Here is a 24,506-nt window from a genome sequence, read left to right on the forward strand (position 1 = left end):
GAAAACTCTGGTTTTTAACAATAAGCAGCTCTAAAGACTACTTTAAATAGGCTAACTACTGCTCTAGATTACTGAATTTTGTATTTATTAGATGTTTCCATAAGCTTAAGACTTGGAGATAAAAGAGTCCCTGAAAAAAAAAAAATCACTCTGCAATCTCCTAGCAGCCACCCAGCTAACAGTAAAGAGAACTCATTACTTGAAGCTGCTGACAAAGATCGTCCTGACATTGAACAGATTTGTCTCCCTGAAGCTACTCGTTGCTCTGACATCTCTCCCTCATGGTTACAGAGATCTGTTTAAACCACTCTTTCACATCATAGTCCTTCAAATATTTGCAACATATATTTTATCTCCTCCTTCCCTCCACCCATGGAGCTCAGTCCCCTTCTCTCATCCTGAGTAAACACCTCTGGTTCCGTAACTACTGCTCACACAGTTGACTGCTTATCTATATCCTCCTTAAGTTTGACACTCAGAAGTGGCCATGACAGTCCAAGGGTGCTCTACTTTTTAAGATATATTTATTTTTAAAGGACCTTTTGAAAATGAACATTCAATATCATTAAAAGACATGTTAAAGCATAACATTTGTATTAAAGATTAAAGAAGGATTAAAGCACAACAATTTCTAAAGATTATTTTAAAGAATGTTAAATGCAACATACAACACTACAAAAAAAATTCACTTGAATTCACGTGATCAGCCTCTGCTGATCTTAATCTAGACTTTCTTAGAAAAAGGGACCCACCTAAATGAAAAAGCAATATAATCCAGACAGGAATTGAAACTGCTCGCAAGTAGCGTTCAGTGCTTGCATTCCACTTGAATGAAACAGTCAACACATAGCCAACTACCAACGTCCAGATCTTAAATGAAATATAGACACAGTTGTAAATATATACACATGAAAATAAACATATAATTATACAAAATCTGCACACATCTATATAGCATGAGAGCTGTGGATACAACACAGCTAAGATGAAGGTGGTGGTGCTAAATGGCATGCGTATAGGTTTTCCTCTTCTCTCCCACTCCCCCTACCGTGTTCCCTCGCTGTCTCTCTCTCTGTCAAGTAAATAAATAAAATCTTTAAAACAAACAAACAAACAAACAAACAAAAACAGTTCAAGCCTGCAGAACCACACAAATTTAACCTGGGAATTCAGAGACTCTGAGGTAGGGCTAGAGAGCTCAAAACAAAACCTTGAGTATAATAATGGTACCCTTACATAACACTTACTACAGACCAGACTCTGTTCTAATGCTTTATATATATGAACTCATTAAATCCTCATCACCCCAGGACATAAATATTATTGCCATCCCCATTTTACAGATGAAAGAAACTGGGACTTCGGGGGAGTGACCTGCTCAAGGTCACATAGCTAAAAAGTGACACAGCCAGGATTAGAACCCAGGAATCTGGATCCACAGTCTGCTTTCTTAACTGTGAGAGGAAAGAAGGGTGGTGCTAAAAAAATAAAGATGAAAAGCTGCTCCGGTATTCACAAGCAAAAATAAAAACAGTCTGTTTTGGCAACTACAAATTGTTGAAATAGAAAATGATCCTCAGCAAATGGTGGCCTTCAGTGGGTATGCCATACAGGGGTGATCAGCCCCACCCCATGAAACATTTAGTCAGTAATTCAGGTAAGAGACTAGAAGGCTTATTAATTGAACTCCCAGATTACACAAAACTGGGAATAGTCAATGAAAACTGAGATGACTATAATGATTCAAAATAATATGCTGAAGCTAGAAAACGCCTAACTAAAATAAGACTAAATTTAATAGAAAGATACAAAAATCTGCTCTTAGATTCAAAACTCAACTGCACAAGTACTGAATGGGAAGAGGACAGCTAAGCTGATCTCCAGCTCAGTGTGAGTCAGGAGTGTAAGTGGTATGAGTGCCTATTAATAATGCTCATATCAGGGGAAATGATTGTTTCAGTGATGTCTGCACTATCGAACCACAGCAATAAAATTCAGACTGGGAAAGGAAATAGAAATCACAACATAGGAGATACAAATATAGATGGGGGAGAAAAAACTGCTTAGCTTAGAAAAAAGGAGGAAATATCAAGATTTGATAACTATCTTCAAATAGCTGGGAAAATGTCTGCTGGGAGAGGCATTCGCCTTAATTGCCTGTGGTCCTGAGAGCAGGAAAAATACGTGGGAATTAGGAAGCCGCACATTTCAGCTCAATATGAAAATAAATTTTTCTAACACTACAGCTGTCTAAAAATGGAATGTTTTATTTGAGCAAAAGCTGTCAGGGATGACAAAGCAGGAGTCTGCTCTCAGTGAGAAGCTGGCCTAGAGGATCACAAAAGACATATCCTTTCAGACTGTGAGCCTATGTTTTTAAACTGATCTCCAGTAAGTTTCTCGTCCTTACCTGGACTCATAAGGAATCAGTATCACCTACAGGGAGAGAAAAGACTTCATATTTCAGATTTTTTAAGGGAAAAGCATGGTCTAAAGAGAAGCACGTATTTCCACCTAGTAAACCTAAAACTCATGGATAACCTCATTTCAGTTTAAAATAACCACTTATTAAGGGCGCCTGGGTGGCTCAGTCGGTTATGCGTCTGAGTCTTGATTTCCGCTCAGGTCGTGATCTCAGGATCTCAGGGTCATCAGGCTGGGCACTGGGCGCATGGAGCCTGCTTAAGATTCTCTCCCTCTGGGCGCCTGGGTGGCTCAGTCATTACGTGTTTGCCTTCGGATCAGGTCGTGATCCCAAGGTCCTGGGATCGAGCCCCGCATTGGGCTCCCCGCTCCGTGGGAACCCTGCTTCTCCCTCTTCCACTCCCCCTGCTTGTGTTCCTGCTCTTGCCGTCTCTCTCTCTGTCAAATAAATAAATAAAATCTTTAAAAAAAAAAAAAAAAGATTCTCTCCCTCTGCCCCTCCCCCACTGCCGCTCACAATCTTTCAAAAACATAAATAAAAATAAAAAATAAAATAACCACTTATTAAATACACTCCCCAATTCCACTTCTAAACTTCGTTTACAGAAGCACTACAGGTTGTGCAGAGAGATATGAAAATGTTCACCATGGCACCATAAAATATTAAAAAATTAATAACCTATGTGTCATTTTATAAGGGACTCTTTAAATAATGGTACCTCGAAAAACTGGAATAATTATTCAGGCTTTCAGAGACGTGATGAATATCCACATTCAATGACAGTATAAATGCAAACACGTATAAATTTATAATGGTGAAAATACACTTGCCAAAATATTAAAAAATATTATCTCTGGATGGTTGGATTTCAGGGGGTAATTTGCTTCTTTCTGTTTTCCTTCAAGTGCTGAATTTTCAAAGATTATTATATTTATAAATAGCAAATGTTTTTTAACTTAAAAAAAACTCTTTTGGCTATGGATTTTTTTTCCAATATTCTCAAGTGTCTCCTCAGAAAAGAGTCACAGAATATTATTAGCTCAAAAAGTATGACCATTTGTAAGCACTTGAGATTTTTTTTATTAAGCCATATTATACAAATTACCAATGTTTAAAAAAATATTTATCAGATTATCCTAATACAAATTGTGAGCTACAACAATCTGATAGGAACACTTATTCTAAAACATCTGGAAAAAAGTTTTTTATACTACAGTACTAAAAAGAAAGAATTTTATCTATAAGTGCTAACAAGGAAAGATGTCTGCAATACAATGGTAAAGAGCAAGGTGCAAAATTTTATATTTATGTTACCAATTTTTATTTTGTAAAACAAAAACCCTATATTTTATATGTTCACATAAGCATACAAATAAATTTAAAAGGCTATTCATCAGGGGCGCCTGGGTGGCTCAGTTGGTTAAGCGACTGCCTTCAGCTCAGGTCATGATCCTGGAGTCCCGGGATCGAGTCCCGCATCGGGCTCCCTGCTCGGCGGGGAGCCTGCTTCTGCCTCTGACCCTCCCCCCTCTCATGTGCTTTCTCTCTCTCATTCTCTCTTTCTCAAATAAATAAATAAAATCTTAAAAAAATAAAAAAAATAAAAATAAAAAAAATAAAAGGCTATTCATCAGTTAACAATAGTAACATCTACACAGTGGGAATGGTGGCAGAAAAAAGAAATTATTCACTTTACCATATAGACTTCTATGATGCTTAAACTGATTCTTACATAACAAACATGTTTTACTTGAATCAGTTTTTGAAATTGCTAAATATTCTTTAAAATAACTTGACCAAAAGTAAAGCTTTGTACTTTCAGATTTCATACATAATTTCTAGGATGGATTCCTACTAGTGTGTCCTTAAAAGTTTTTTTATTTGTCTCTATGTTTAGCCTCTGAGCAAACCTGTTCAAGTATGAATTTTCTTCCAGCCATAAATCAACGAACCACAGTTTATATATGAGGTCATACTTTCTCAAATTTATGTTCTTTAAAACAATGTATCCTTCTCAAAATACACATTCAATACTCACTTTAAAGCACCATTGTGTGCCAGATACCATATAAGACGCCCCATAAAAACTGGCAACATTTATTTAGCACTACACGCAAACTAATAATCCAATTTCCTTTCATCTGGCTAATTAACCACATATGCTTTTCTGATTAAATAAAATATTAAATGCATTAGTAGACTTTGCTTTTTAGACTGTTGTATTTATCATCATGTGGCCATTAGCCAGAAAAATAACTTGGCTTGCTTCTGTTGCAGGTTTTTGCAAAACAGCTTCCTAAGTCTTACAGAGAGAATAAAACCACAGAAAAAGTACAATCCCAATTGCACAAATGTACAATGTTCGCTTCAGGTACTTCATCCTCCTTTAAAACAGCTTTATTCTAATTTGAAAACTATTCTCTTTTGCTGTGTGGCAACTTAGAGTCAAGAATCTTTTATGATCAGTCTTTGAGAAAGAACCTAAGCACTGGAAACGTTTCTCCTTACTGATGCCAGGCGAGCAGAAACACACCTAGAGAAGGGTTCAGAAGTGGGATGGGGTGGGCCTGGCTGGCTGACTAATGTGCACTTCCTAAGAGCCTCTAGAGCGCACTGACAAATACTTTGGAACTGTGCGAGGAACCTTAGAAATCATCCAAGCCAACCCCGCACTTCACATAACTGGAGTTGAGTAGCTCAGAGAAGAGCCCTGGTCAATCCAAGGTCACAAAACAAGTTATTGACAGAGCTCAGTTTAGAATTTACAGTCTCGGGGCGCCTGGCCGGCTTAGTCAGAAGAGCAAGTGACTTTTTTTTTTTTTTTTTAAGATTTTATTTATTTATTTGAGAGCGAGAATGAGAGAGCGAGAGAGCATGAGAGCGGGGAGGGTCAGAGGGAGAAGCAGACTCCCTGTCGAGCAGGGAGCCTGATGCGGGACTCGATCCAGGGACTCCAGGATCATGACCTGAGCCGAAGGCAGTCGCTTAACCAACTGAGCCACCCAGGCGCCCCGAGCAAGCGACTCTTGATCTCAGTTCAAGCCCATGTTGGGGGTAGAGATTACTTACAAAAAAATAATAAATAAATAAATAGAATTTACAGTCTTCTCACCTTTCAACCACTATTCTTCCTACTTCATACTTCTTTTTAAAGTAAAATGGAAACAGTGGGGTCAGGGGCCATGGAGAAGTCAAATCTATCACTACTGCAAAAACTGTAAATGGTCTCCAAATTTTCTAACATGTCTGAACTAAGAGGGAGAGGAAGATCAAAACACTCCCAGCAAAGAAAAGGGGTGGGGGAGGGGTGGGTATTAGTTTTTCAGTTTTATCTTGACAACTCCACATCATGGAAGACGCCAAGGGCCCCAAGGACTGTGTCACATGTGAGCATGGTGCAACAGGTGATTTTTTTTTTTTAAGTGTTTAGAACTAAGTCCATACAAAATTCTAATATATTTGTAACTGTTTAAAAGAATTACTCATACCACAAATTACTGGTCTTTACTTGTAAGCAGGACAGAGTGTTAGGAGACTGAAGAAACACAAAAGTGAGGTGAAGAGGAACTGAACTAGAAGGATAAATGAGCAAAAAAGGAAAATACAGGTACCGAAGCCACTACAAAGGAAAACTATTACCAAGCCACTTGGAAATAGCTGAACAGATACAAAGATAAAAGAAGAAAAGAGATGGGGTGCCTGGGTGGCTAAGTTGTTAAGCATCTGCGTTCGGCTCAGGTCATGGTCCCAGGGTCCTGGAGCTGAGCCCCACATCGGGCTCCCTGCTCAGTGGGAAGCCTGCTTCTCCCTCTCCCACTCCCCCTGCTTGTGTTCCCTCTCTCGCTGTGTCTCTGTCAAATAAATAAAATCTTAAAAAAAAAAAAAGAAGAAAAAGAAAAGAGATGACCAAGGTTTCTAGATGACTAGAATCCAAGGGTCTTTGGGGAAACATGTATGGTTAGCCCAGTCCTGATACTCTTTCATGTTTTTTCCCAAATAATTAAAATCAATTTTTATTTTAAAAAGTTAAATTAAAACATTTAAACACAATATAGTGGGGGGAAAACTTTTATAAATCCTTATCAAAGGTTACTCAGAATTTTGACAAAAGGACTTCAACTGCTGATAGGTCTGCTGAATACCTTTTACTGACAGAATAAACAGATCAATCTCTAAATCAATCTTTGCACCAACAAAACTCCTCCCTCCTTCACAGGATAATCGTGAGAATAAGACAACACCCATGAAAGCACCTAATCCAGCACCTGGCACGTGATAGATGCTTAAAAGTTGGATCTTAAACATATGAATTGTCAGCTATGTGACTTTTCTCCCTGCCTTTCCCATGTACATCCCTCTTCAGCAGCAAGCTCAAATTTACAAGTTGTCTAGAAAACATGGACTCTTTTTCAATACCTGGCAGCTCTGCTTGGGCTCACAGAACCACAGAGACAGTGAACTATGAGACAGGAAAGTTACAGAGTGGGCCCCTTGCCCAGTCACCCGACATTCCTTCACTTCATGTCAAGCCTTTATCAGCCCTTTTGGCTGAGAGCTGAGGACTCCCTGTCTGTTTCCCAAGTACACCTCTGCCCGCGTCCAAACACCCACCCCTAAGCGCTGCTTCAGGAAACCACAACTGCAAGCCTCATTTCTCTCAAACTCAGATCAACCTAGGGGACCTACGCGTTCAATTTAACCCCCTCTACCACTCCTACTCACTCCTAATTAACTCATACGGTTTCTGTTATAATGGCTTTGTTTCCCCCCCCCCCCGACTCCTCTTCTCCCAAGCCCTTCACTATAGCCAAACAGCTGTTTTAAGCCTTTTAAAGATCATTAATTAACTTGACCACCCTAACCCCCCTCCCCGCTGCAAAATCAATACTGGCCCTTACTTCTCTTGCACTCATCCACAACTCAGATTAGGGTATTTAAGTAAAATACAAAAATGAGGGTTTCTCCTCTGTAAAAACACATACAAAACTACATACATTCAGCTCCAGGCACTTCTTCACTGGTACGCAAATTCCTCATCTCTTTTCACTGAGGGTAACTAGCAGAAATTCCCCACTTTCCACTAACCCTGCCAATTTACCCATGTATTCAACTTCTCACTACAGTATGAAATTACACTATTCACATGTTCGATCTTTTATTTCCCAATTTCCTAGTTTGGTGGATTCCCTATTTGGCCTTGCCTACAATAATTTATACTAAATTGCAGTATCAACAGTCAAAATGTGTCTGCCTCTGACAAGACTGAATTTCTCAGAATCAAGTCATAGTATTTATATTTCTTAACAACATACAGTAACCGGCCTTATATGAGCCATTCAATCAAGTGAACTGTGCAACAAGATAAAGGAGAAATAGCACTGAAGGTATAAATAACAGGGTTTTAAAGGAGCCGTGGCATACTCCATAAAAGCGAAGCGTGGCTCTCTTCACATTGTTTGACTTTGGAACAATCACATTCTCTGTGCCTAAGAAGCCTCTCGTGAAAAGTGGCAGGCATCTGGCAGTAAAAAGTACATTAACTCCAGGATCTCTCCCACCTGAAAAGCCAGCAGGCCCTCGGAGTTCAAAGGTCATTCCACATCCCTCCTTCCTACCACAACTGAAATAGCTCAGGCCACTTGGAGGCCAAAGCTGTCTGTCTGATCACACAGGCAGCATCCCAAAATTATGGATGAGGCACTCCTCAATACCTTGCTGGCCCATGACGCATGTTGTGTGTCTTCTCCATGAGAATATGTTTACATACAATTATATGCACCTTGAAGACAAAGCCTGCATCTTATTCCTTTTAAACCCCTACACAAAGCCTAGTATCCATCAACATGTTCAATCACCTTTCAATGGAAACTGAGAGGTAGCAGTGATAGAGCAAGAGAATACAGGAGTTCTGGGATCGATCATCACTTTTTTTTTTTCTTTTTTAAGATTTTATTTATTTGGGCGCCTGGGTGGCTCAGTTGGTTAAGCGACTGCCTTCAGCTCAGGTCATGATCCTGGAGTCCCGGGATCGAGTCCCGCATCGGGCTCTCTGCTTGGCGGGGAGTCTGCTTCTCCCTCTGGCCCTCCCCCCTCTCATGCTCTCTCTATCTCATTCTCTCTCTCAAATAAATAAATAAATAAAATCTTTAAAAAAAAAAAAAGATTTTATTTATTTGACAGAGCACAAGCAGAGGGAGAGAAAAGGAGAAGCAGGCTCCCAGCTGAGCAAGAAGCCCGATGTGGGGGGCGCCTGGGTGGCTCAGTCGGTTAAGCGACTGCCTTTGGCTCAGGTCATGATCCTGGAGTCCCGGGATCGAGTCCCACATCGGGCTCCCTGCTCGGCGGGGAGTCTGCTTCTCCCTCTGACCCTCCTCCCTCTCATGCTCTCTGTCTCTCATTCTCTCTCTCTCAAATAAATAAAATCTTTAAAAAAAAAAAAAAAAAAAAAGAAGCCCGATGTGGGACTCGATCCCAGGACCCTGGGATCATGACCCAGGCTGAAGGCAGCCGCTCAACCGACTGAGCCACCCAGGCGTCCCCGATCATCACTTCTACAAATACCCTTGGCAAGTCAAAGGCCTGTTTGACACATAAGGGGAATTATTTTGCAACTTGACGTCAAGGTGCACTGAACACTGACAAAAATGAGTAAAATTTTAAATGGTACTGTTTATTGACAAATTAGTCTTCTTATGCATTAAACATCCACCTGTTTTTAATAGTCCTCACTCAAATAGTCGGGTATTAATTGGTCTGCAATCTAGTCTGAGTTAGGAAATGTGCCACTAGATTATCTTTGAAATCCCTTCCAATTCGAAAGCTCCCTAATTTTCTAAGAATAAACTCAGGTGATCCAAGAATCACAAATCTACCTCTCCTTCACTCAGTCTGCTTAAGTAATCCAGGCGGGAGGCGGGGTACCTCCACAGGTGGTTCCCAAGAAGTAGACTGTGTGGTGGAGCAGGCCCAGGTCCCTCTCACTAAGTGTACCGAAATCATCTGAACTCAGAAGCGGCCCCGGCCTTTGAAGAACGCTTTGATTAGAACTTGAGAAACTTGAGTCAACCAGTCCCTTCTTCATCCCTAACTGGCCGTGGCCTGGTTAAAAAAAAAAAAAAAAAAGTCACCTCTCCCATCTGCAGAATGACAAGCTGGACTAGGATCTGTAAGGTCCCCTCCTGCGGCCCTCCAGATGGCCGGAGCCCCCACCACCCTCCCCCTCCTCCGACCAAGGGTAAATTCAAGGCCACCTGCCGATGCTGACCTCAACCTGCAGAGCGGACCTGCGATTCCCAACCTGGGGACACGTCCCCCAAAGAGGATCTATTCAGATGGGGCCGGGGGACCAGGGGGCTGTTTTCGAGCCACACCCGCTCTCTCCTTGGAAGGAAGTGGGCCAAGTTCCTTAGCTGCCCGGGAAGGAGGGCGGAGGCTTTTGATGGTCCCCGCACTGCTGAGGGGGAGCTGCGGGAGGGCACCCCCCGGAACCAGGGGTGTGCGGTGAGGGGTGCGGCGCGCGCGTGCCCGCGGGGCCCGCGGGCGGAGGCCGGGCCGCCGCTCACTCACCCACAGGCTGCTGAAGTAGTCCAGCCCGCGGCAGATGAGCGCGCCGGCGTGTGCCAGCAGCACCTGCACGCCCAGGTAGCTGCCGAGGCTGTAGAGGCCGTAAAGGAGCGGGCCGCCGGCGCCGAGCAGCAGCAGCAGGCGGCGGCGGCGCAGCGCCTGCTCGCCCAGGGCCTCCACGCCGTAGTCGGCGAAGCAGAGCGGCAGCAGCAGCGCGGCCAGCACGATGGGCGTGTGCGCGCGGTGCAGGCGCTGCAGCCAGTGGCGGCCCAGGCGCGTCAGCGAGCTCTTGAAGGGGTGCAAGAAGGTGCCGCACAGCACGGCCCACAGCAGCGGCCGCAGGAAGGCCTCCAGGATGAAGTAGACGAGCACGGCAGCGCCGCAACACAGGCACACGAACAGCACGGCTCCCGTGTTGTAAAAGGCCTGCTTGATGGGCTTGTCGAAGCGCAGCGCCAGCGCCGGCGTCCTCGACGTCTCCCCGCAGCAGCCGCCGCCGCTTCCCGGGCCGCCCGGGCGCGGGACCCGCGGCACCCGGCCCGGGGAGCCCCGGGGACTGGGCGCCTCGGGAGGGCCGCCGCCGTCGGCCATGGTGCCTCTGCTGCCGCCGCCAAGAGGCGGTACTGGGAAGCCGAGCGGGGGACACCGGAGAGAGGCAAGGCGCGCGGCGCGCAGCATTGTGGACGTTGTAGTTTCTAGCTGGGCACCGGGCGCCTACGAGACCCTTGGGGAACTACAACTCCCAGAAAGTATGGAAAGAGTTCCTTCGCCCCCGGGTTCCTTCGCCCATTGGTCCCTGCAGATCCAGGTAACAGGTTTCTGGGCTCAACATCTTCCGGGGGGGTCGGTGTGGAGGGGGGGAAGGTCCCTTCACCCATTGGTTAAAGTCAACTTTTCAGGAGGCGGAATTCCAAAAGAGGCACTACAGTCGCAGATTGAAATTCTAGGCGGTACATTAGAATCCCGGGGGTGGGGGGGTAGTACTTACGAAAGACGGACCCCCTACATTCAATTCTCTTCATTTATTTAATAAGCAAAGTATTTGCTCTGGTGCAGGACTTTAAATAGCGATTACCATACCGCAGACCCTGTTCCAAGTGCCTCATTCATTTAATCCTTAGAATAACCCTACAGAGAACATGGTGTTATTATCCCCACTTTACAAAAAAGAAAACTAAGGCACAGAGAAGTTAAGTACCTTGCCAAGGTCACACAGCTACTGAGTGGCAAAGGCATAATTCAAGCTCGGAATCTGGCTCCTAAGTCTGTTGTCTTACCTGTTATACTAATTGGTCTGACTAGTGATCTTTGGCATATTTTTTAAAGCTCCTCGGTGGACTGTAAAGTACAGCTACTGTTGAAATTGGGGTTGATGTCATGTGAGAGCTATCTAAACTCCTAAAAGAGCTCTAGATCAGAGTCTCAAACTGCTACTGTTTCTTTTTGAGACCTGGGGTCAGGTTATTTAAGCCCCCAACCCTGATTTCCCCTCTGTCACATGGAAATGATAATAATAGAAGCTCTTGTCTCAGGAGAGAAAAAGACAAATGGCTAGAGCAGTGCAAGTTGCTTCTGTTATGTTGGAAAGGTCCTGGGATCCAACCCTACTACTCATATCTTAACCAACATTTTTATTAAAAGAAGATGAAAGAGGGGCGCCTGGGTGGCTCAGTCATTAAGCGTCTGCCTTCAGCTCAGGTCATAATCCCAGGATCCTGGGATCAAGCTCGCATCGGGCTCCCTGCTCAGTGGGAAGCCTGCTTCTCCCTCTCCCGCTCCCCCTGCTTGTGTTTCCTCTCTCGCTATGTCTCTCTCTGTCAAATAAATAAATAAAATCTTTTAAAAAAGAAAAAAAAAAGATGAAAGAAAGAAGAGAAAGGAAAGGAAAAGAAAGAGCCCAATATGAAGTCCACCTGAGATTCTCTCCCTCTCCATCTGCCCCTCCCCCTGCTCAAGCAGTGCTCGCTCTCTCTCAAACAAATAAATATTTAAAAAGAAAGAGAGAAAAGCAAGCAGGCAGGCTTTACTGAGTACTCAATATGTGATTGCTTTTAAACCCTACAGGTCATACCTTTTCTGTTTTCATATTAATTTAAACACAATTTTTGTTTCTCTATTTAAATTAGACAGGACAAGTATCATTATCCACAGTTTTCAGATGAAGAAACTGTTGCTTACTAAGACTTGGAGACAAGGTGAGTCAGGAAATAAAGTAAAATAAAAAATAATTCTTTTCCATCTCATTTTTTTAGGTTTCAGGTCACAGCTCTTGTTTCTCAAGTGGTCTTTGGACTTTGACTCTGTAAATATATTGCTTCACTTGTCTTACATTTTGCTTTGCTTCTTTACTTTGTCTGGGGCTGCTGAGATTATATTACAATCATGGTCACATTTGTTTTCAGTTCCCATTTTACACTGGCCCCAAGCTCCTATTTATATCACAAGGCCTCAGCCTCCCTTCCAAAAAGTCCTCAGTAATGAGTAGGGAATCCCAAAGAGGGTGCCGCATATATATCCAGAGACATGAGTCAACCACCAAACACCCTATGTCCACCCTGCTGCCCACACAGCTTACCTGTACCTGTCATATGATTGGCAGTGCCTGTCACTATTCCCAGATCCTGGATACTCCCAAACTTCTAATCCTCAGAGTGCCAAAGAGCTGGGTTCCACTCAGAGAAGGGGAAGAAGTCCTCCTCCCTGACTTGCCTACCCTGTGCCCCTTTGTGACCCAAGTGCTACACCAAGCCACTTGTGCTCAATGTATTGTGACTCTTCTCATGAGAGTTCCTTCCATGTCTGGCCTTCTGTCCTCTAGCACAGGGGCTCAAAAGCTATCAAGACCAAGTATCCCAGGTCTTCCTCCAACCAAAGACAGCTCTCTTCCTGTGGTACCAAAAAAAAGAAAAACAAAAGAAAAAACCAAAAACCCCCAACAGCTCCATTTTATGTAACAAAAGGCTTTACAAACAGAAAGTGACTTAGGTATGCATTGGACATTGGGGTGGGGGGGAAGTTGGGGGAGGTGCCACAGCAGTAAGGTTGCCTAAACTGTGTTAGGGCCCCAGCTCGGCAAACCCAAAATTCCCTGTCATGGTGTTCTGGTTCCAGGCCTCAGCAGAAGGCAAAATTGCTGAACGTTTCAAAACTGTTCTAATGGCCAAAGCAATCGAACTGACAAGTCTCCGATAGAACTTCCAGTCAAGAATGGAATTCTAACAGAAATGATGGCGGATGCACTAGAAACGAACTAGACTAACATTTATATGGCCTAATTTAAGATTGGGTTTCTACAGAATTTTGCTCACCATGCTATGATTGTACTTACCACACTGTGGTCAAGGTCGGTGGTTTACATGGGTTTGCTTCAGGTCTGTTTCCCCAGCACCAGACACAGTATATGACATTCATAGTACAGAGTAGAAGCTCAGTAAGTGTTTGCTAAGCAAGTGAATGAATGAGTGGTAGCCTTTCAAAAAGCCTGTTTGTGCTTCCTGCTCGAAATGTTACTGAAACACTGAGAATGCTTCTGCCAGGCATTCTTGAGATTGAGAGTAGAGACAAATTAAAATACTGAGATGTAGAACCCACAGACTACATCTGAGAAGAGTACACACAGTCCATTCAATCCTCTAGTTCACAGGACATGTGCCTTTAGGCTTCTCCTCCAAAATGCAAGGTTACTTGAGCTTTCTTTGCTCACCTCACGTAACAACTCACTCCAACCACCTCGGGCAAGAATGGCCTCCATGGACAGCCAGGATACAGTGGAGGTAAAATGGACTCAGGAGTGGATCAAACCGACCCTGGCACCACACTGCCTTTGGCCTTCCTGTTGCCCGAACCCATGAATTCCCTAATCATTTAAGCCAGTTTTAGTTGGGTTTTACATTTCTTGCAACAGAAAGCTTTCTGGCAGATAAAATGATAATACCTACATCATTGGTTGCTCTGAGGATTTTTGAAGTAAGAGTCTGTCTAAAGCAGCAGTATAGTGCCTGGGATATGGTGAGAACCTGATAGAGGCTCTCAGGGTGACTATGGCTGTCTTGAAGCCAAAGAGGCAGTTCTTAAACAACAGTTAACGTCCACAGACCCCCCCCCCACTTCCTCAAGGTATCAAGATAAAAGCCCCAGGAAAAAACAAAACAAAACAAAACAAACAAACAAAAACAAAGATAAAAGCCCCAGAGATAAAGCAAATAAAGGGAGGATTCTCCCAGGCATTGTATCTTGGAGTTCTCCAAGTGTCTCTACAAACAGTTACTGAGTTGTGCTAAGCACCTGCTTTGTACAAAATCCAGTGCTTACAATAGAGTGTATATGAACAAACAAAGGAAAGAAAAGAGACAAACCAAAAAACAGACTCTTTTAACTATAGAGAACAGATGGTTACCCAGTGTGGAGGATAGGGGAAAGAGGTAAAGGAGATTAAGAGGAAACTCATCTTGATGAGTACTGAGTAATGTACAGAATTGTTGAATCACTATATCGTACACCTGAAACTAATTTAACATTATGTTAACTACACTGGAATTAAAATAAAGCAAAACAAAAATCATGGAGTGTGTATGTCAAGTATAAAGTGATACATATGTACAGTGAAGGAGGAGAGATCGTGTGAAAAAGTAATCAAACAGACATGCAATTCCAAATACAAGTTACAACTTTTCTTTGCTAAGTCCATGGCAGACATTGCTAATCAACCACTGATCTCTTTCTCCCTATGCCTAGGTATTTCTCCCTATGCCTCAAAATCCTCAGCAGAATATTCTAGGGAACCACTATCAACAAAGTAGGCACACAAGATGAAATTTATTTGCCTTTCCTACTGTAACTAATCATGGAGTGTCTGATACTAGATAAAACTGGCAGACTAAAAAGGTAGATAACTGGTCTAGAAGAAGAGTTTAGGAAGTTAATTAGTGTGTATATGAGTAAGAGATTTAAAAAAAAAAAATCTCAATGGCTGAAGGACAAATATTGCAAACAAGTTTGCTACCATCAGGCCTTGCCTGACTCCCTGACTACTCCCCTTCCCTCTCCTCTCCCCATGTTGGGACACAGGACATCACTTACAGTGTGGGTCCTGCCAGTTCATTGAGTAGACTGCAGCCTTTCCTGCCTCCAGGTTCCTGTCCTTCTGGTCTGTGACATCCAGCTTCAGCTAACCTTCCATGCCATGTCAACAAAGAAAATTTTACTAGTTAATGAAAAGATTAGTGAAAAGATTATCAAATTGATTCAATCAACTCAACTGAGACCTATGTACCCAGGAGAGAGCCAGGTGAATAAGCAGCAGCTTGGGTAGTCCTTTTGGGAAAACACAAACACACACGTTTTTCAAAGTCTACAACCAATGGGGCACCTGGGTGGCTCAAGTCGGTTAAGCATCTGCATTCAGCTCAGGTCATGATCTCAAGGTCCTGGAATTGAGCCCCGCATCAGGCTCCCTCCTCAGCGGGGAGTCTGTTTCTCCCTCCCCCTCTGCTCCTCCCCCACGCCCTGCTTGTGCTCTCTCTCTCAAATAAATAAATAAAATCTTTAAAAAAAAAAAAAGTCTGGGGCACCTGGGTGGCTCAGTCGGTTCAAAAGGCTCAGTCTGCCTCCGGCTCAGGTTGTGATCCCGGGGTCCTGGGATCAAGTCTCGCACTGGGCTCCCTGGTCTGCAGAAGTCTGCTCATGCTCGCTCGCTCTCTCTCAAATAAATAAAATCTTAAAAAAAAAAAAGTCTGTAACCAAGAGAGCTCCCCCTTCCTCTTCTAGGGTGGGAGGAAGGTTGGTCAGGAAAATGGGTGAATTTTGTGATGAACAATTCTGTGCTGAAAGCCAGAGTGCCTGTCCAGAAAGTAGGTGGTCTTCCGTGTCCTTAGTTGATAGAGATTTACCTTTTATCTGGAATGGCTGAGTTTGAGAATTACAGATCAGAATTTGGAATTCTTAGCCGACCCCTTCCTTGGCTCTACTCCCAAGAATATACTCAAACTAAGGCTGAGACCACCCAATGTATAAACACCCACCCTTCTGGGTAAATCAGAGTAAGACTGAAAACCAGAAGATGCTGGATGCATTTCAAGTTGGCCAGACTAATCCTTTTTTATTTATAAATAAACAATTTGTGTCTGAGAATCAAGTCTTGCTGGGCTTGAATCCTAAGTGTCCACCTGTTTGTATGCTCTTGGCACCACACAGTGATGTCACCGAAGCCTCTGGGTGGTCTCTGCTGCCATCTCTGCCCTCCTGCTGCACTCAATTCTCTACACTGCAGGCACTGTGACCTTTCCAAATACGTGATCCCTTCAAAACCTCTTTACCCCATGGAAGAGTCCAAGCTCTTTACTCTGACTTCCAAGATCCTGTGTGATGGGGCCACACTCACCCTCACTTCTCCCCATACCTTCTTTGTCCTTTATCCTCCAGCACTGTGGTGGAAAGGAAAATGCCATGTCCTAATCCCTACAACCTATCTGGTGTGTTACCTTAGGTAGTTAAAGGCACTTGGCACTTAAAGATTTTGAGATAGGAGATTATCCTGGGTTTATATGGGTGGGGCCTAAATGTAATCTTAAATATCTTCATCAGAGGAAGGGAGAGATTAGGCTACAGAAGAGGAGCAGCAATCTGACCAAGGATGCAGAGAAATTGGAGTGGTGAGGCCAGAGGCCAAGTAATGCCCATAGGTACCAGAAGCTGGGGTTCCCAGGAGAAATCAGCCCTGCCAACATCTTTTTTTTTTTTTATTTTATTTATTTATTTGACAGACAGCGAGAGCAGGAACACAAGCAGGGGGAGTGGGAGAGGGAGAAGCAGGCTTCCCGCTGAGCAGGGAGCCCGATGTGGGACTCAATCCCAGGACTCTGAGATCATGACCTGAGCCGAAGGCAGCCGCTTAACGACTGAGCCACCCAGGCGCCCAGCCCTGCCAACATCTTGATTTTAGCGCCCTAAGATTCAGTTCGGACTTCTGGCCAGCAGAATTGAAAGAGAACACACTTCTGTCATTTTAAGCCACGAAATTTGTGGTAAAGTTGTTATAGCTGCAATGGGAAACTCATATAAACCTTGTCAAACGGCAGTGGTCCCAGACACATCCTGCTGGTTTTTCTTCTGGGGTTGCTCTCCTCTTTCTTGGAGATGCTTCTCCATGCCTTTTGCCTGTTTTACTCCTACCCCTTCCTTAAGATTCAGTTTCAGGACCACCGCCTGCTCTCCTGGTTGCCCCAGGGCGGGTGAGGGTCTGTCCTCCAGGCATGCACCACACCTGAGTATTTCCTTACCACTGCAGTCACCAAAAGGTCTTATCGTGGTGTTTATGTGTCTGCCTCCCCAGGAGGCTGTGAGCCTCTTCCGGGCAGAAATCAAAAGCTCTTCTTCCTTCAGTCCTCTTTGTGTAGCGTCTAGCATAGGAATTGGCACATTAGAATCCTCAGTAATTGTTGAATGAATGAATGAACAGTCCCTTGCGCCTGGGACTGAGCCCTAAGAAAATTCCAACTCAACCATCAACCAGGTTCAGGTCTGACAGCTGAGCTATCCACTGAGAATCCTGCAAAATAAATGCCAGAGGGAACACTTAGAATACCAAAATATTTGTTTTCTTGGGGCAGGGTGAGGATTAGAGCCTATAATGTAGAATGTGGTAATGCCTGATTCTTTCCCAACCTGACATTCCTTGAGCTTCTCAACCTAGCCCGGGTAGTACTGACAGCTCAGAAGCTCCATTCTGCAAATCCCATGCTTCCCTCATGATTCATGAAGCTCTACTACTAAACTCTAACTATTCTTAACATATAATATGATTTAGCTCCTAGTAAGGCTCATAACCGAAATTATGCTACTAACTAATTAATACTGTATCCTTTAAATGGGATTATAGGCCTTCATGTACTATTTGATAAAGGTATTAAGCTGAAGCTATAAATACAATTTCATTTTGCAAGCTGTTTCTCTACAAGGACTTTTATCTGACTACTGCAACGTGACTTTCCTCTTTGTCAGACAAGACAGGCTGTCATCTTCTCCAAGGTCTATAAATTCGGGGACACTTTACAAATGAAAGCATGTTAAAAGAAAACCAAAAATGGACCAGAGCAAAGCGATAAGGAATTATAAACTAACTTTAATTGTATCAACAGGAAGAATTTCAAACCATGTTGAGAATTTATACTTTAAAGTTTAAATCTAGTTAATATATTCTAACTGTAACATAATTCTCTAAAGATAAAAGGATTTGTGATGGCAAATGGACTAAACAATCATTTAGGTAGCATCTAGGAATATTGCTACAATTACTTTACATAAATAGAAATCCATGTCTTTATTAGTAAGGTATCACATCTTAGAGTAAAAATTCACATAGGACAGGCTTATAAATATACATAAATCTCAAAATCAATTGCAATTGAACATTAGGTACACAATTATTATAAAACAAATATAACCCATCGGTGTCTATTTAAAGGCATAGTTTTTACAAAATAGTATTTTGTAGACAGTCTCAAAAAAGTATATTAATACTCCTGGAGCCAGATTGTCCCAGCATCAGTGTGTCTGTGGGAATAAGGCATGTGGAGAAGCTGCATTCACTCATCCAGGTGGCCGGGACATTGTACGTGCTGAAGTGGTAACTCTAGTGACCTAGGTGAACGCCACAACCACCACAGAGAGTCACCCTAGAGAGTCACTTACCCTCCGGAAGGATGGAACGGAACAGCTATTTGCCTAATAACAAGCATCAGTACATCTTAAGTGAAAAATCTCAATGAGCTTGATGATTCACTTCAATGTTCCGTCTCCAGACATACTTAAAATCACACTAGCATAGTCACTATTTTTGTGAAAAGGAACTTATATCAGGTTGTTTATTAAATATAAAAACAAGGAAGTCCAACCTGTAACTAAATAACAGAGTATCTGAATAAGGAATCTAAATACAAAATACGAATAGGTTCTATCAACATGCCATCTACTTAATTAACATTAGCCTTAGTTTCTTAACTAAAAGTATAGACAAGTCAAACTCAACAGTGATACTTTATACATTCTTAACAATTCATATCATGTTGAGTGGAGGAGGCAAGGCTTAATAAAGGAATCCTTTCTACAAACTAAATTCCTATAAACTCAAAGGTAGTTTTGCCTGTAATATGCACAATGTTGAATCTCTTGGGTTTTCGAGTATTCAAGGGATCAGGAACAGAAACAATCCTGACAAAGACCTTCACAGGGGCATGGCGTCTATGTACAAACACACACAGACCTCGCCATGTATGTACAAGTATATACACACACATACTGAGAATAATCAAACTGTCCACTAAACATAATCAGTTCTGTTTAGAGAACAAGGATATACACTACAATTATATACAACGAAGTATACACATCTCAGCATCTGGCCTAGTGAAGGAGTTCTCAAATATTTTTCCATGAGGATACATGAGGGAGATGCCATAGTTGTGTGTATTAAAACTCTCCCCTGGGCATAACAGATTTAGATAATGCTTAAAAAGAAATCTACAGAGAAATAAATTACTCTGAAACACTATAATCCCCACAAGAGCAATTCAATAGTGAAAGTCATTCATGATGGCCACAGCTTAGAGAAATTAAAACTGCTGCTTACCCAGTTCTGAATTTACTGCAACAGAGCTGAGCAGCTGAAACAGAGACCACAGAGCCTAAAATTCTCTACCATCTGGCCCTTTACAGAAAGTTTGCGGACCCCAGGCTAGGCCTGAGAATGACACACAACCTCAGTGGCAATATCTTGGAAGCACAAAATCCAGAATATAGACAGTAAACTTAATTACAGAAATTGTAGTAAAAACCGTCTGGGGTGAAAAATCCATCCCTGAGTTGTCCGAACTTTCCGGTGTCCTTAATGTCAAAAGCCAACTTAAGATCATTAAATATGGCTCCTGCATTTTGTCTGAAATCATGGTTATAAATTCAGCTTGGAGACTACAGTGGGGCAATAAGAGGGCATTGGATTCTAAATGAGAAGACCTGGGGTTTTAGGCAAATCACTTTTAAAAATTAACTAAGACAAATACATTCTTCTAGTATTGTCCAATCTGTATTTAAAAAAAAAAAAAACCTATTAGGGCGCCTGGGTGGCTCAGTTGGTTAAGCGACTGCCTTCGGCTCAGGTCATGATCCTGGAGTCCCGGAATCGAGTCCCACATCGGGCTCCCTGCTCAGCAGGGAGTCTGCTTTGCCCTCTGACCCTCCTCCCTCTCATGCTCTCTGTCTCTCATTCTCTCTCTCGCAAATAAATAAATAAAATCTTTAAAAAAAATAAAAAAAAATTAAAAAAATTAAAAAAAAAAAACCCTATTAAAAGCACTACATACCTGATAAAGATTCTAAATGTTTTTGAGAAGAAAGTTATAGAAAGGGAAATGTACCTCTTTCCCCAAACAGAACTATAAAAGTCCTCCTATTTATTGTTAATCAGTAAAGGGGGAGAAAGCACCTACCTAATTTGAGTGTGCATGGTGGGTTCCATTTAACAAACACCTTAATGAGTGTGCATAAAGACACGAATGTGTAGGAAGTCCTTTCACATTCCTAGGCCTCAGCTGCCCCTTTGTCAAGTAAGGGCATTAGATTAAATGGCCAGCACTGGTCATTTATGCCAAATGACTAGCCTCAGTTTCTTCATCTGTAAAATTGGATTAACAATAGAATCTACTTCCTGTGGGGATTGTGAGAATTAAATGGGTTAATCCACATAAGGTGCTTAGAACAGCACTAAACACATTTAGCTGTTATTATGGTTCTACTCGGGCATTTTAGGAAAAAAATAATGTTGGTTAGGCATCTCCCCAGTGACAAGTACTATGTTGGAAAATAGGAATACAGAGATAAAACAGAAATTTATTCTCATATTAGGTAAAAATAAACGAAGTTGAAGTCTACAGAATTTTAATTTCAGTGTGCCTATAAACTAACGGTCCTCTGGAATGAGTCAAATGCTGTTCTGCATTCCTGGTCTGTTAGTTCTTATTTGCAAACAATAATTATTGTTCAGAATATCAATTTAGGTTCACCACAGGGCAAGACAGAACCGACTTTCTATCTGTTTCAAAAGTTCAGTGTTTGCTAAAGAAACGGTTTATGGTTTGATCACAGGTGGAAGAATATAAAAATGCTGGTCAGTCTGGCATTGCATATGAAATACAAGCCCCTGAACCAAACAAACTTGCCACAGAAGTACAGTTTCATCTACATTTTTCTGTCCAACAAGTGTTTGCTGAGCGCCCACGGTGTGGCGGTGTCTTGTTACAACCACGAGTAGCAAGAAATGGTCCCTGCATCGGGGAGCGAGCAAGGGAGGACGAGCAAGGAATTGCAGTAAAGAGTGATGGACAGCTGGATGGAGAAGCCCAGTGTGCTGTGGGAGCATGAGGTGGGGACTTAAACCTATCTAGTCCAGGGGACTGGAGGAACAAATACCGAAGCTGTGACCTGAAAAGTAAGTAGATCAGCAAGCACAGGAAGTGGGAGACGTCTGGGCACAGGCAACACCATGAGAGGAGAGTTGAGAGCAGCTGCCTTGCGTGGACATGGCAAGTGAGGAGTGGTGGCAAAAGATGATTTGGGAGAGGGGCGCCTGGGTGGCTCAGTCGTTAAGCATCTGCCTTCAGGTTAGGTCATGATCCCAGGGTCCTGGGATCGAGCCCCGCATCGGGCTCCCTGCTCAGCGGGAAGCCTGCTTCTCCCTCTCCCACTCCCCCTGCTTGTGTTCCCTCTCTCTCTGTGTATCTCTCTGTCAAATAAATAAAATCTTAAAAAAAAAAAAAAAAAAGATGATTTGGGAGGTAATCAAAATGGATTGCATTTTACCCTAATGGCAGTAAGAAGTCAGAGAAAGTTCTAAGCACGAATATGCAAGACTGGTCATCAAAGTGGAAACAATTTGTGAAATAAATAGCTTGACCTGAAACGCAAGCAGAGGGAAAATCCATTAATGTGTTCCTTCCCTGCCTGCTACAGAGGCTAGCCCGTCTTTCTTTAGTCTTAACCTATTTATAGCTGAAATACCATATACATCAGAGAGTGAAGTATAAAAATATTTGCCTTCTTATTTACAAAGTGGGTGCCTGCATATGCTGTATCCTCACTACTGAACAAGCATGATAGCTCAGAAGGTGTGCAAAGGCCACCCTCAGCCGGGACTGGAGGGCTCAGTTCCAAGGCCATGGCAGCGAGGTGGAGCCACAGACTTGAACCAGATGACCTGAGTTTGAATCCTACCCAGTTCTTTTGCTCACCTAACGTCATTTAACCTCTCTCCCTCTGCAATGAGGATTATTTCTCCTACATCACTTGGTAGACTGTGTGTCACAGAATCACAATGTTTTCCTTATTTTTGTACAGTTCCAGAATTTAAAAGTTCTCCCCCTACTCCCCAGGTGGACTTTCACCCTGACGGTGAATTTCAAGGATGGCATTAGAAATCAATCTCCAGTCTTGTTTAATCACAAAATCCACAAATCCAGCTCTATAGCAATGATGGGGCCAAGCCAGAGGACTGCGAAACTCTCCAGTGGAAATCCATCAGCAACTCAATGACACCCATAGACTCTTTTCCTCTGAATGGGCTGTTAGCACAGACATTTGGAACAAAGGAACATTTGGGTTCCTTTGAAAAAAGGGGATGCATTAAGTCAAGGCATTATGATAAGTACTGCTGATTGCTGATCCAGTTTACAAGTCCCAACATGTTGAACGGAAACTCTAGGTGAATTCACTCTAGGGGTCATCTCCCATTTTCTGATTTAAAAAAGAAATGTCATCTTTAAAAAGTTTCTACTCCAAATCTCCACAATCTCCAAAAATGTTTATTTTCAAAATGCCTTAAATTTTTATTAAGAGGACTTGTCTATTATAATACATATTTAATCATACTCCGTGGATGTCGACTCTGACAACGGATTTAGCTGTAACAACACATGAATCGTTTAATTTATAAAATACAGTGAGAGAAGAGTCCAAATTCTAACCGCTAACAATGCCCTTTTTTCTTTTTTTTATCATTAATATAGTTTTACATCTTCAGGAACACTCACAGTTCCATTCCTAACCTTTCCAAACAGCAATAAAAAAATATTTTCTCATAACTACTCACTGACTGAGAAGAAATTTCCTCTAAGTATGGACCATTTTCTTATCATTATAATCTTTCCCATTCTCCCCATCAGCTGTGTAAATATCCAAATGCATTTATGGAAATTTGAAACTTCTTCTGCCTAAAAGGTTGATTGTGAACTAGGGCCATCCAGTAATGTTCTCTTTAGTAATGTCCCAAGTAACTCTCCTGAGCTGTAGTTGGAAGAATAAAGGTTGTTTAGAAGCTGTATGCCTAGCTCTTTCTCTACCTTGTTATGTGTTATCTGACCAAGTAGCCAAGGCCACATGGTATGTGGGTCACCAAAAAAGGCAGCTTTCCTCGACCTCAAATCCCATTCAGTAAGATGGTACTGACAATTTTCAACAAGCCAACTCAGAGATGTTTTGAAGCTCAAATAAGAAAACACATTTGAAAGTGCTTAGAAAAATTTTTAAGTACTTTCCAAAAGTATGGGATCAATATTAAACAATCCTCTTTGATTAGAAAAGCAGCTTGCTCTTTCTTCCAAAAACTGAAATCATAGGAGTCTTTTTTTAAATAAGAAAAGCTAAAATTATACTGCATATTCTTAAAAAATATATTTATACTAAAGACTTTCTAATCCATTTAATATGTTGGCTTTGCAGCTGTGTTTAAGGGGTTCCCATCAATAAGTAGAAGGTCAGGGCAACAATGAGAAGCAAACAAAATGGAGAGGAGAAGGTCTGATAGGCAGCTGATGGCATAAAAATGTCTTCATACTTGTAAATACTGACAACACGCTCTGAAGTCGGTGGTGAGTCTATGTCGTGTCGGGTGATAGAGCCTTTAAGAAAGAAAGAAAAAGGAAGGGGGCAGTAAAAAAAAAGATTTAAAATGATATATGCAAACAACAGAAAGATTAGATAAGTCTTTAGCATTGACTACATAAGCAGGAATTATAAAGATCTGGAATCAGATATTAGAGCTATCATCAGAATTCTCTGTAATGGTACATACATAGAAATAGAAAGAACATAGAAATTACCTAAATTTACCCTGAAGACTGGTTCTCATGAATCCACACACCCACTACCAGAACAATACTACTGATCTTTCCATTTCACCCCACTCTGTTGCTTCCTAGTATTGTATGAATGCCTACTTTCAAGGTCTCTAATGAGTTTTATCTTACTAATACCATAAGGAGAACTGTATGTTGATTTCAAACAGTAAGAGCTACTCTTTTTTCCCCTCAAACATATCTTTTATATATGGATCATCAACCACTCCTGACCAGGCCATACTTGCTTCTAGATGGAGGTCTCTGTCACTGTCTGTGGGCTATGACGTGGTGGCCGGCCCAGATCAGACGGGAGAGCATGTGGGCGTGCTGTGTGCGTGTCTGTATGGTTGAGAAGC

At 42.4% G+C, this 24,506-nt stretch overlaps 2 protein-coding genes across 6 annotated transcripts in view; both read right to left on the reverse strand.

Annotated features, from left to right (window-relative positions):
• TMEM245 (transmembrane protein 245) overlaps positions 1-10,929 on the reverse strand; it is a 108,725-nt gene extending 97,796 nt beyond the window's left edge. Inside the window, exons 1-2 of one of the 4 annotated variants that reach the window (XM_045882869.3) lie at positions 9,992-10,926; positions 753-870 (exon numbers count right to left, since the gene is read on the reverse strand). In XM_045882869.3, the coding sequence (XP_045738825.1) occupies positions 753-870; positions 9,992-10,666 (793 nt within the window). In that variant the 5' untranslated portion in view covers positions 10,667-10,926. Of the gene's footprint in view, positions 1-752; positions 871-9,991 lie in introns of all 4 variants that reach the window. The other 3 variants (XM_045882870.3, XM_054509337.2, XM_045882871.3) reach the window with 3 other exon arrangements.
• A 5,825-nt stretch (positions 10,930-16,754) lies between these two features.
• FRRS1L (ferric chelate reductase 1 like) overlaps positions 16,755-24,506 on the reverse strand; it is a 29,359-nt gene continuing 21,607 nt past the window's right edge. Inside the window, exon 5 of one of the 2 annotated variants that reach the window (XM_045882873.3) lies at positions 16,755-17,534. In XM_045882873.3, the coding sequence (XP_045738829.1) occupies positions 17,491-17,534 (44 nt within the window). In that variant the 3' untranslated portion in view covers positions 16,755-17,490. Of the gene's footprint in view, positions 17,535-18,286; positions 23,932-24,506 lie in introns of those variants that run through there. The other variant, XM_045882872.3, reaches the window with a different exon arrangement.

The sequence above is a fragment of the Mirounga angustirostris genome, unplaced genomic scaffold (genome assembly GCF_029215605.1).
Source record: "Mirounga angustirostris isolate CCGP_5_RB_7025 unplaced genomic scaffold, mMirAng1.0.hap1 SCAF_15, whole genome shotgun sequence".
Classification (NCBI taxonomy): Eukaryota; Metazoa; Chordata; class Mammalia; order Carnivora; family Phocidae; genus Mirounga; species Mirounga angustirostris.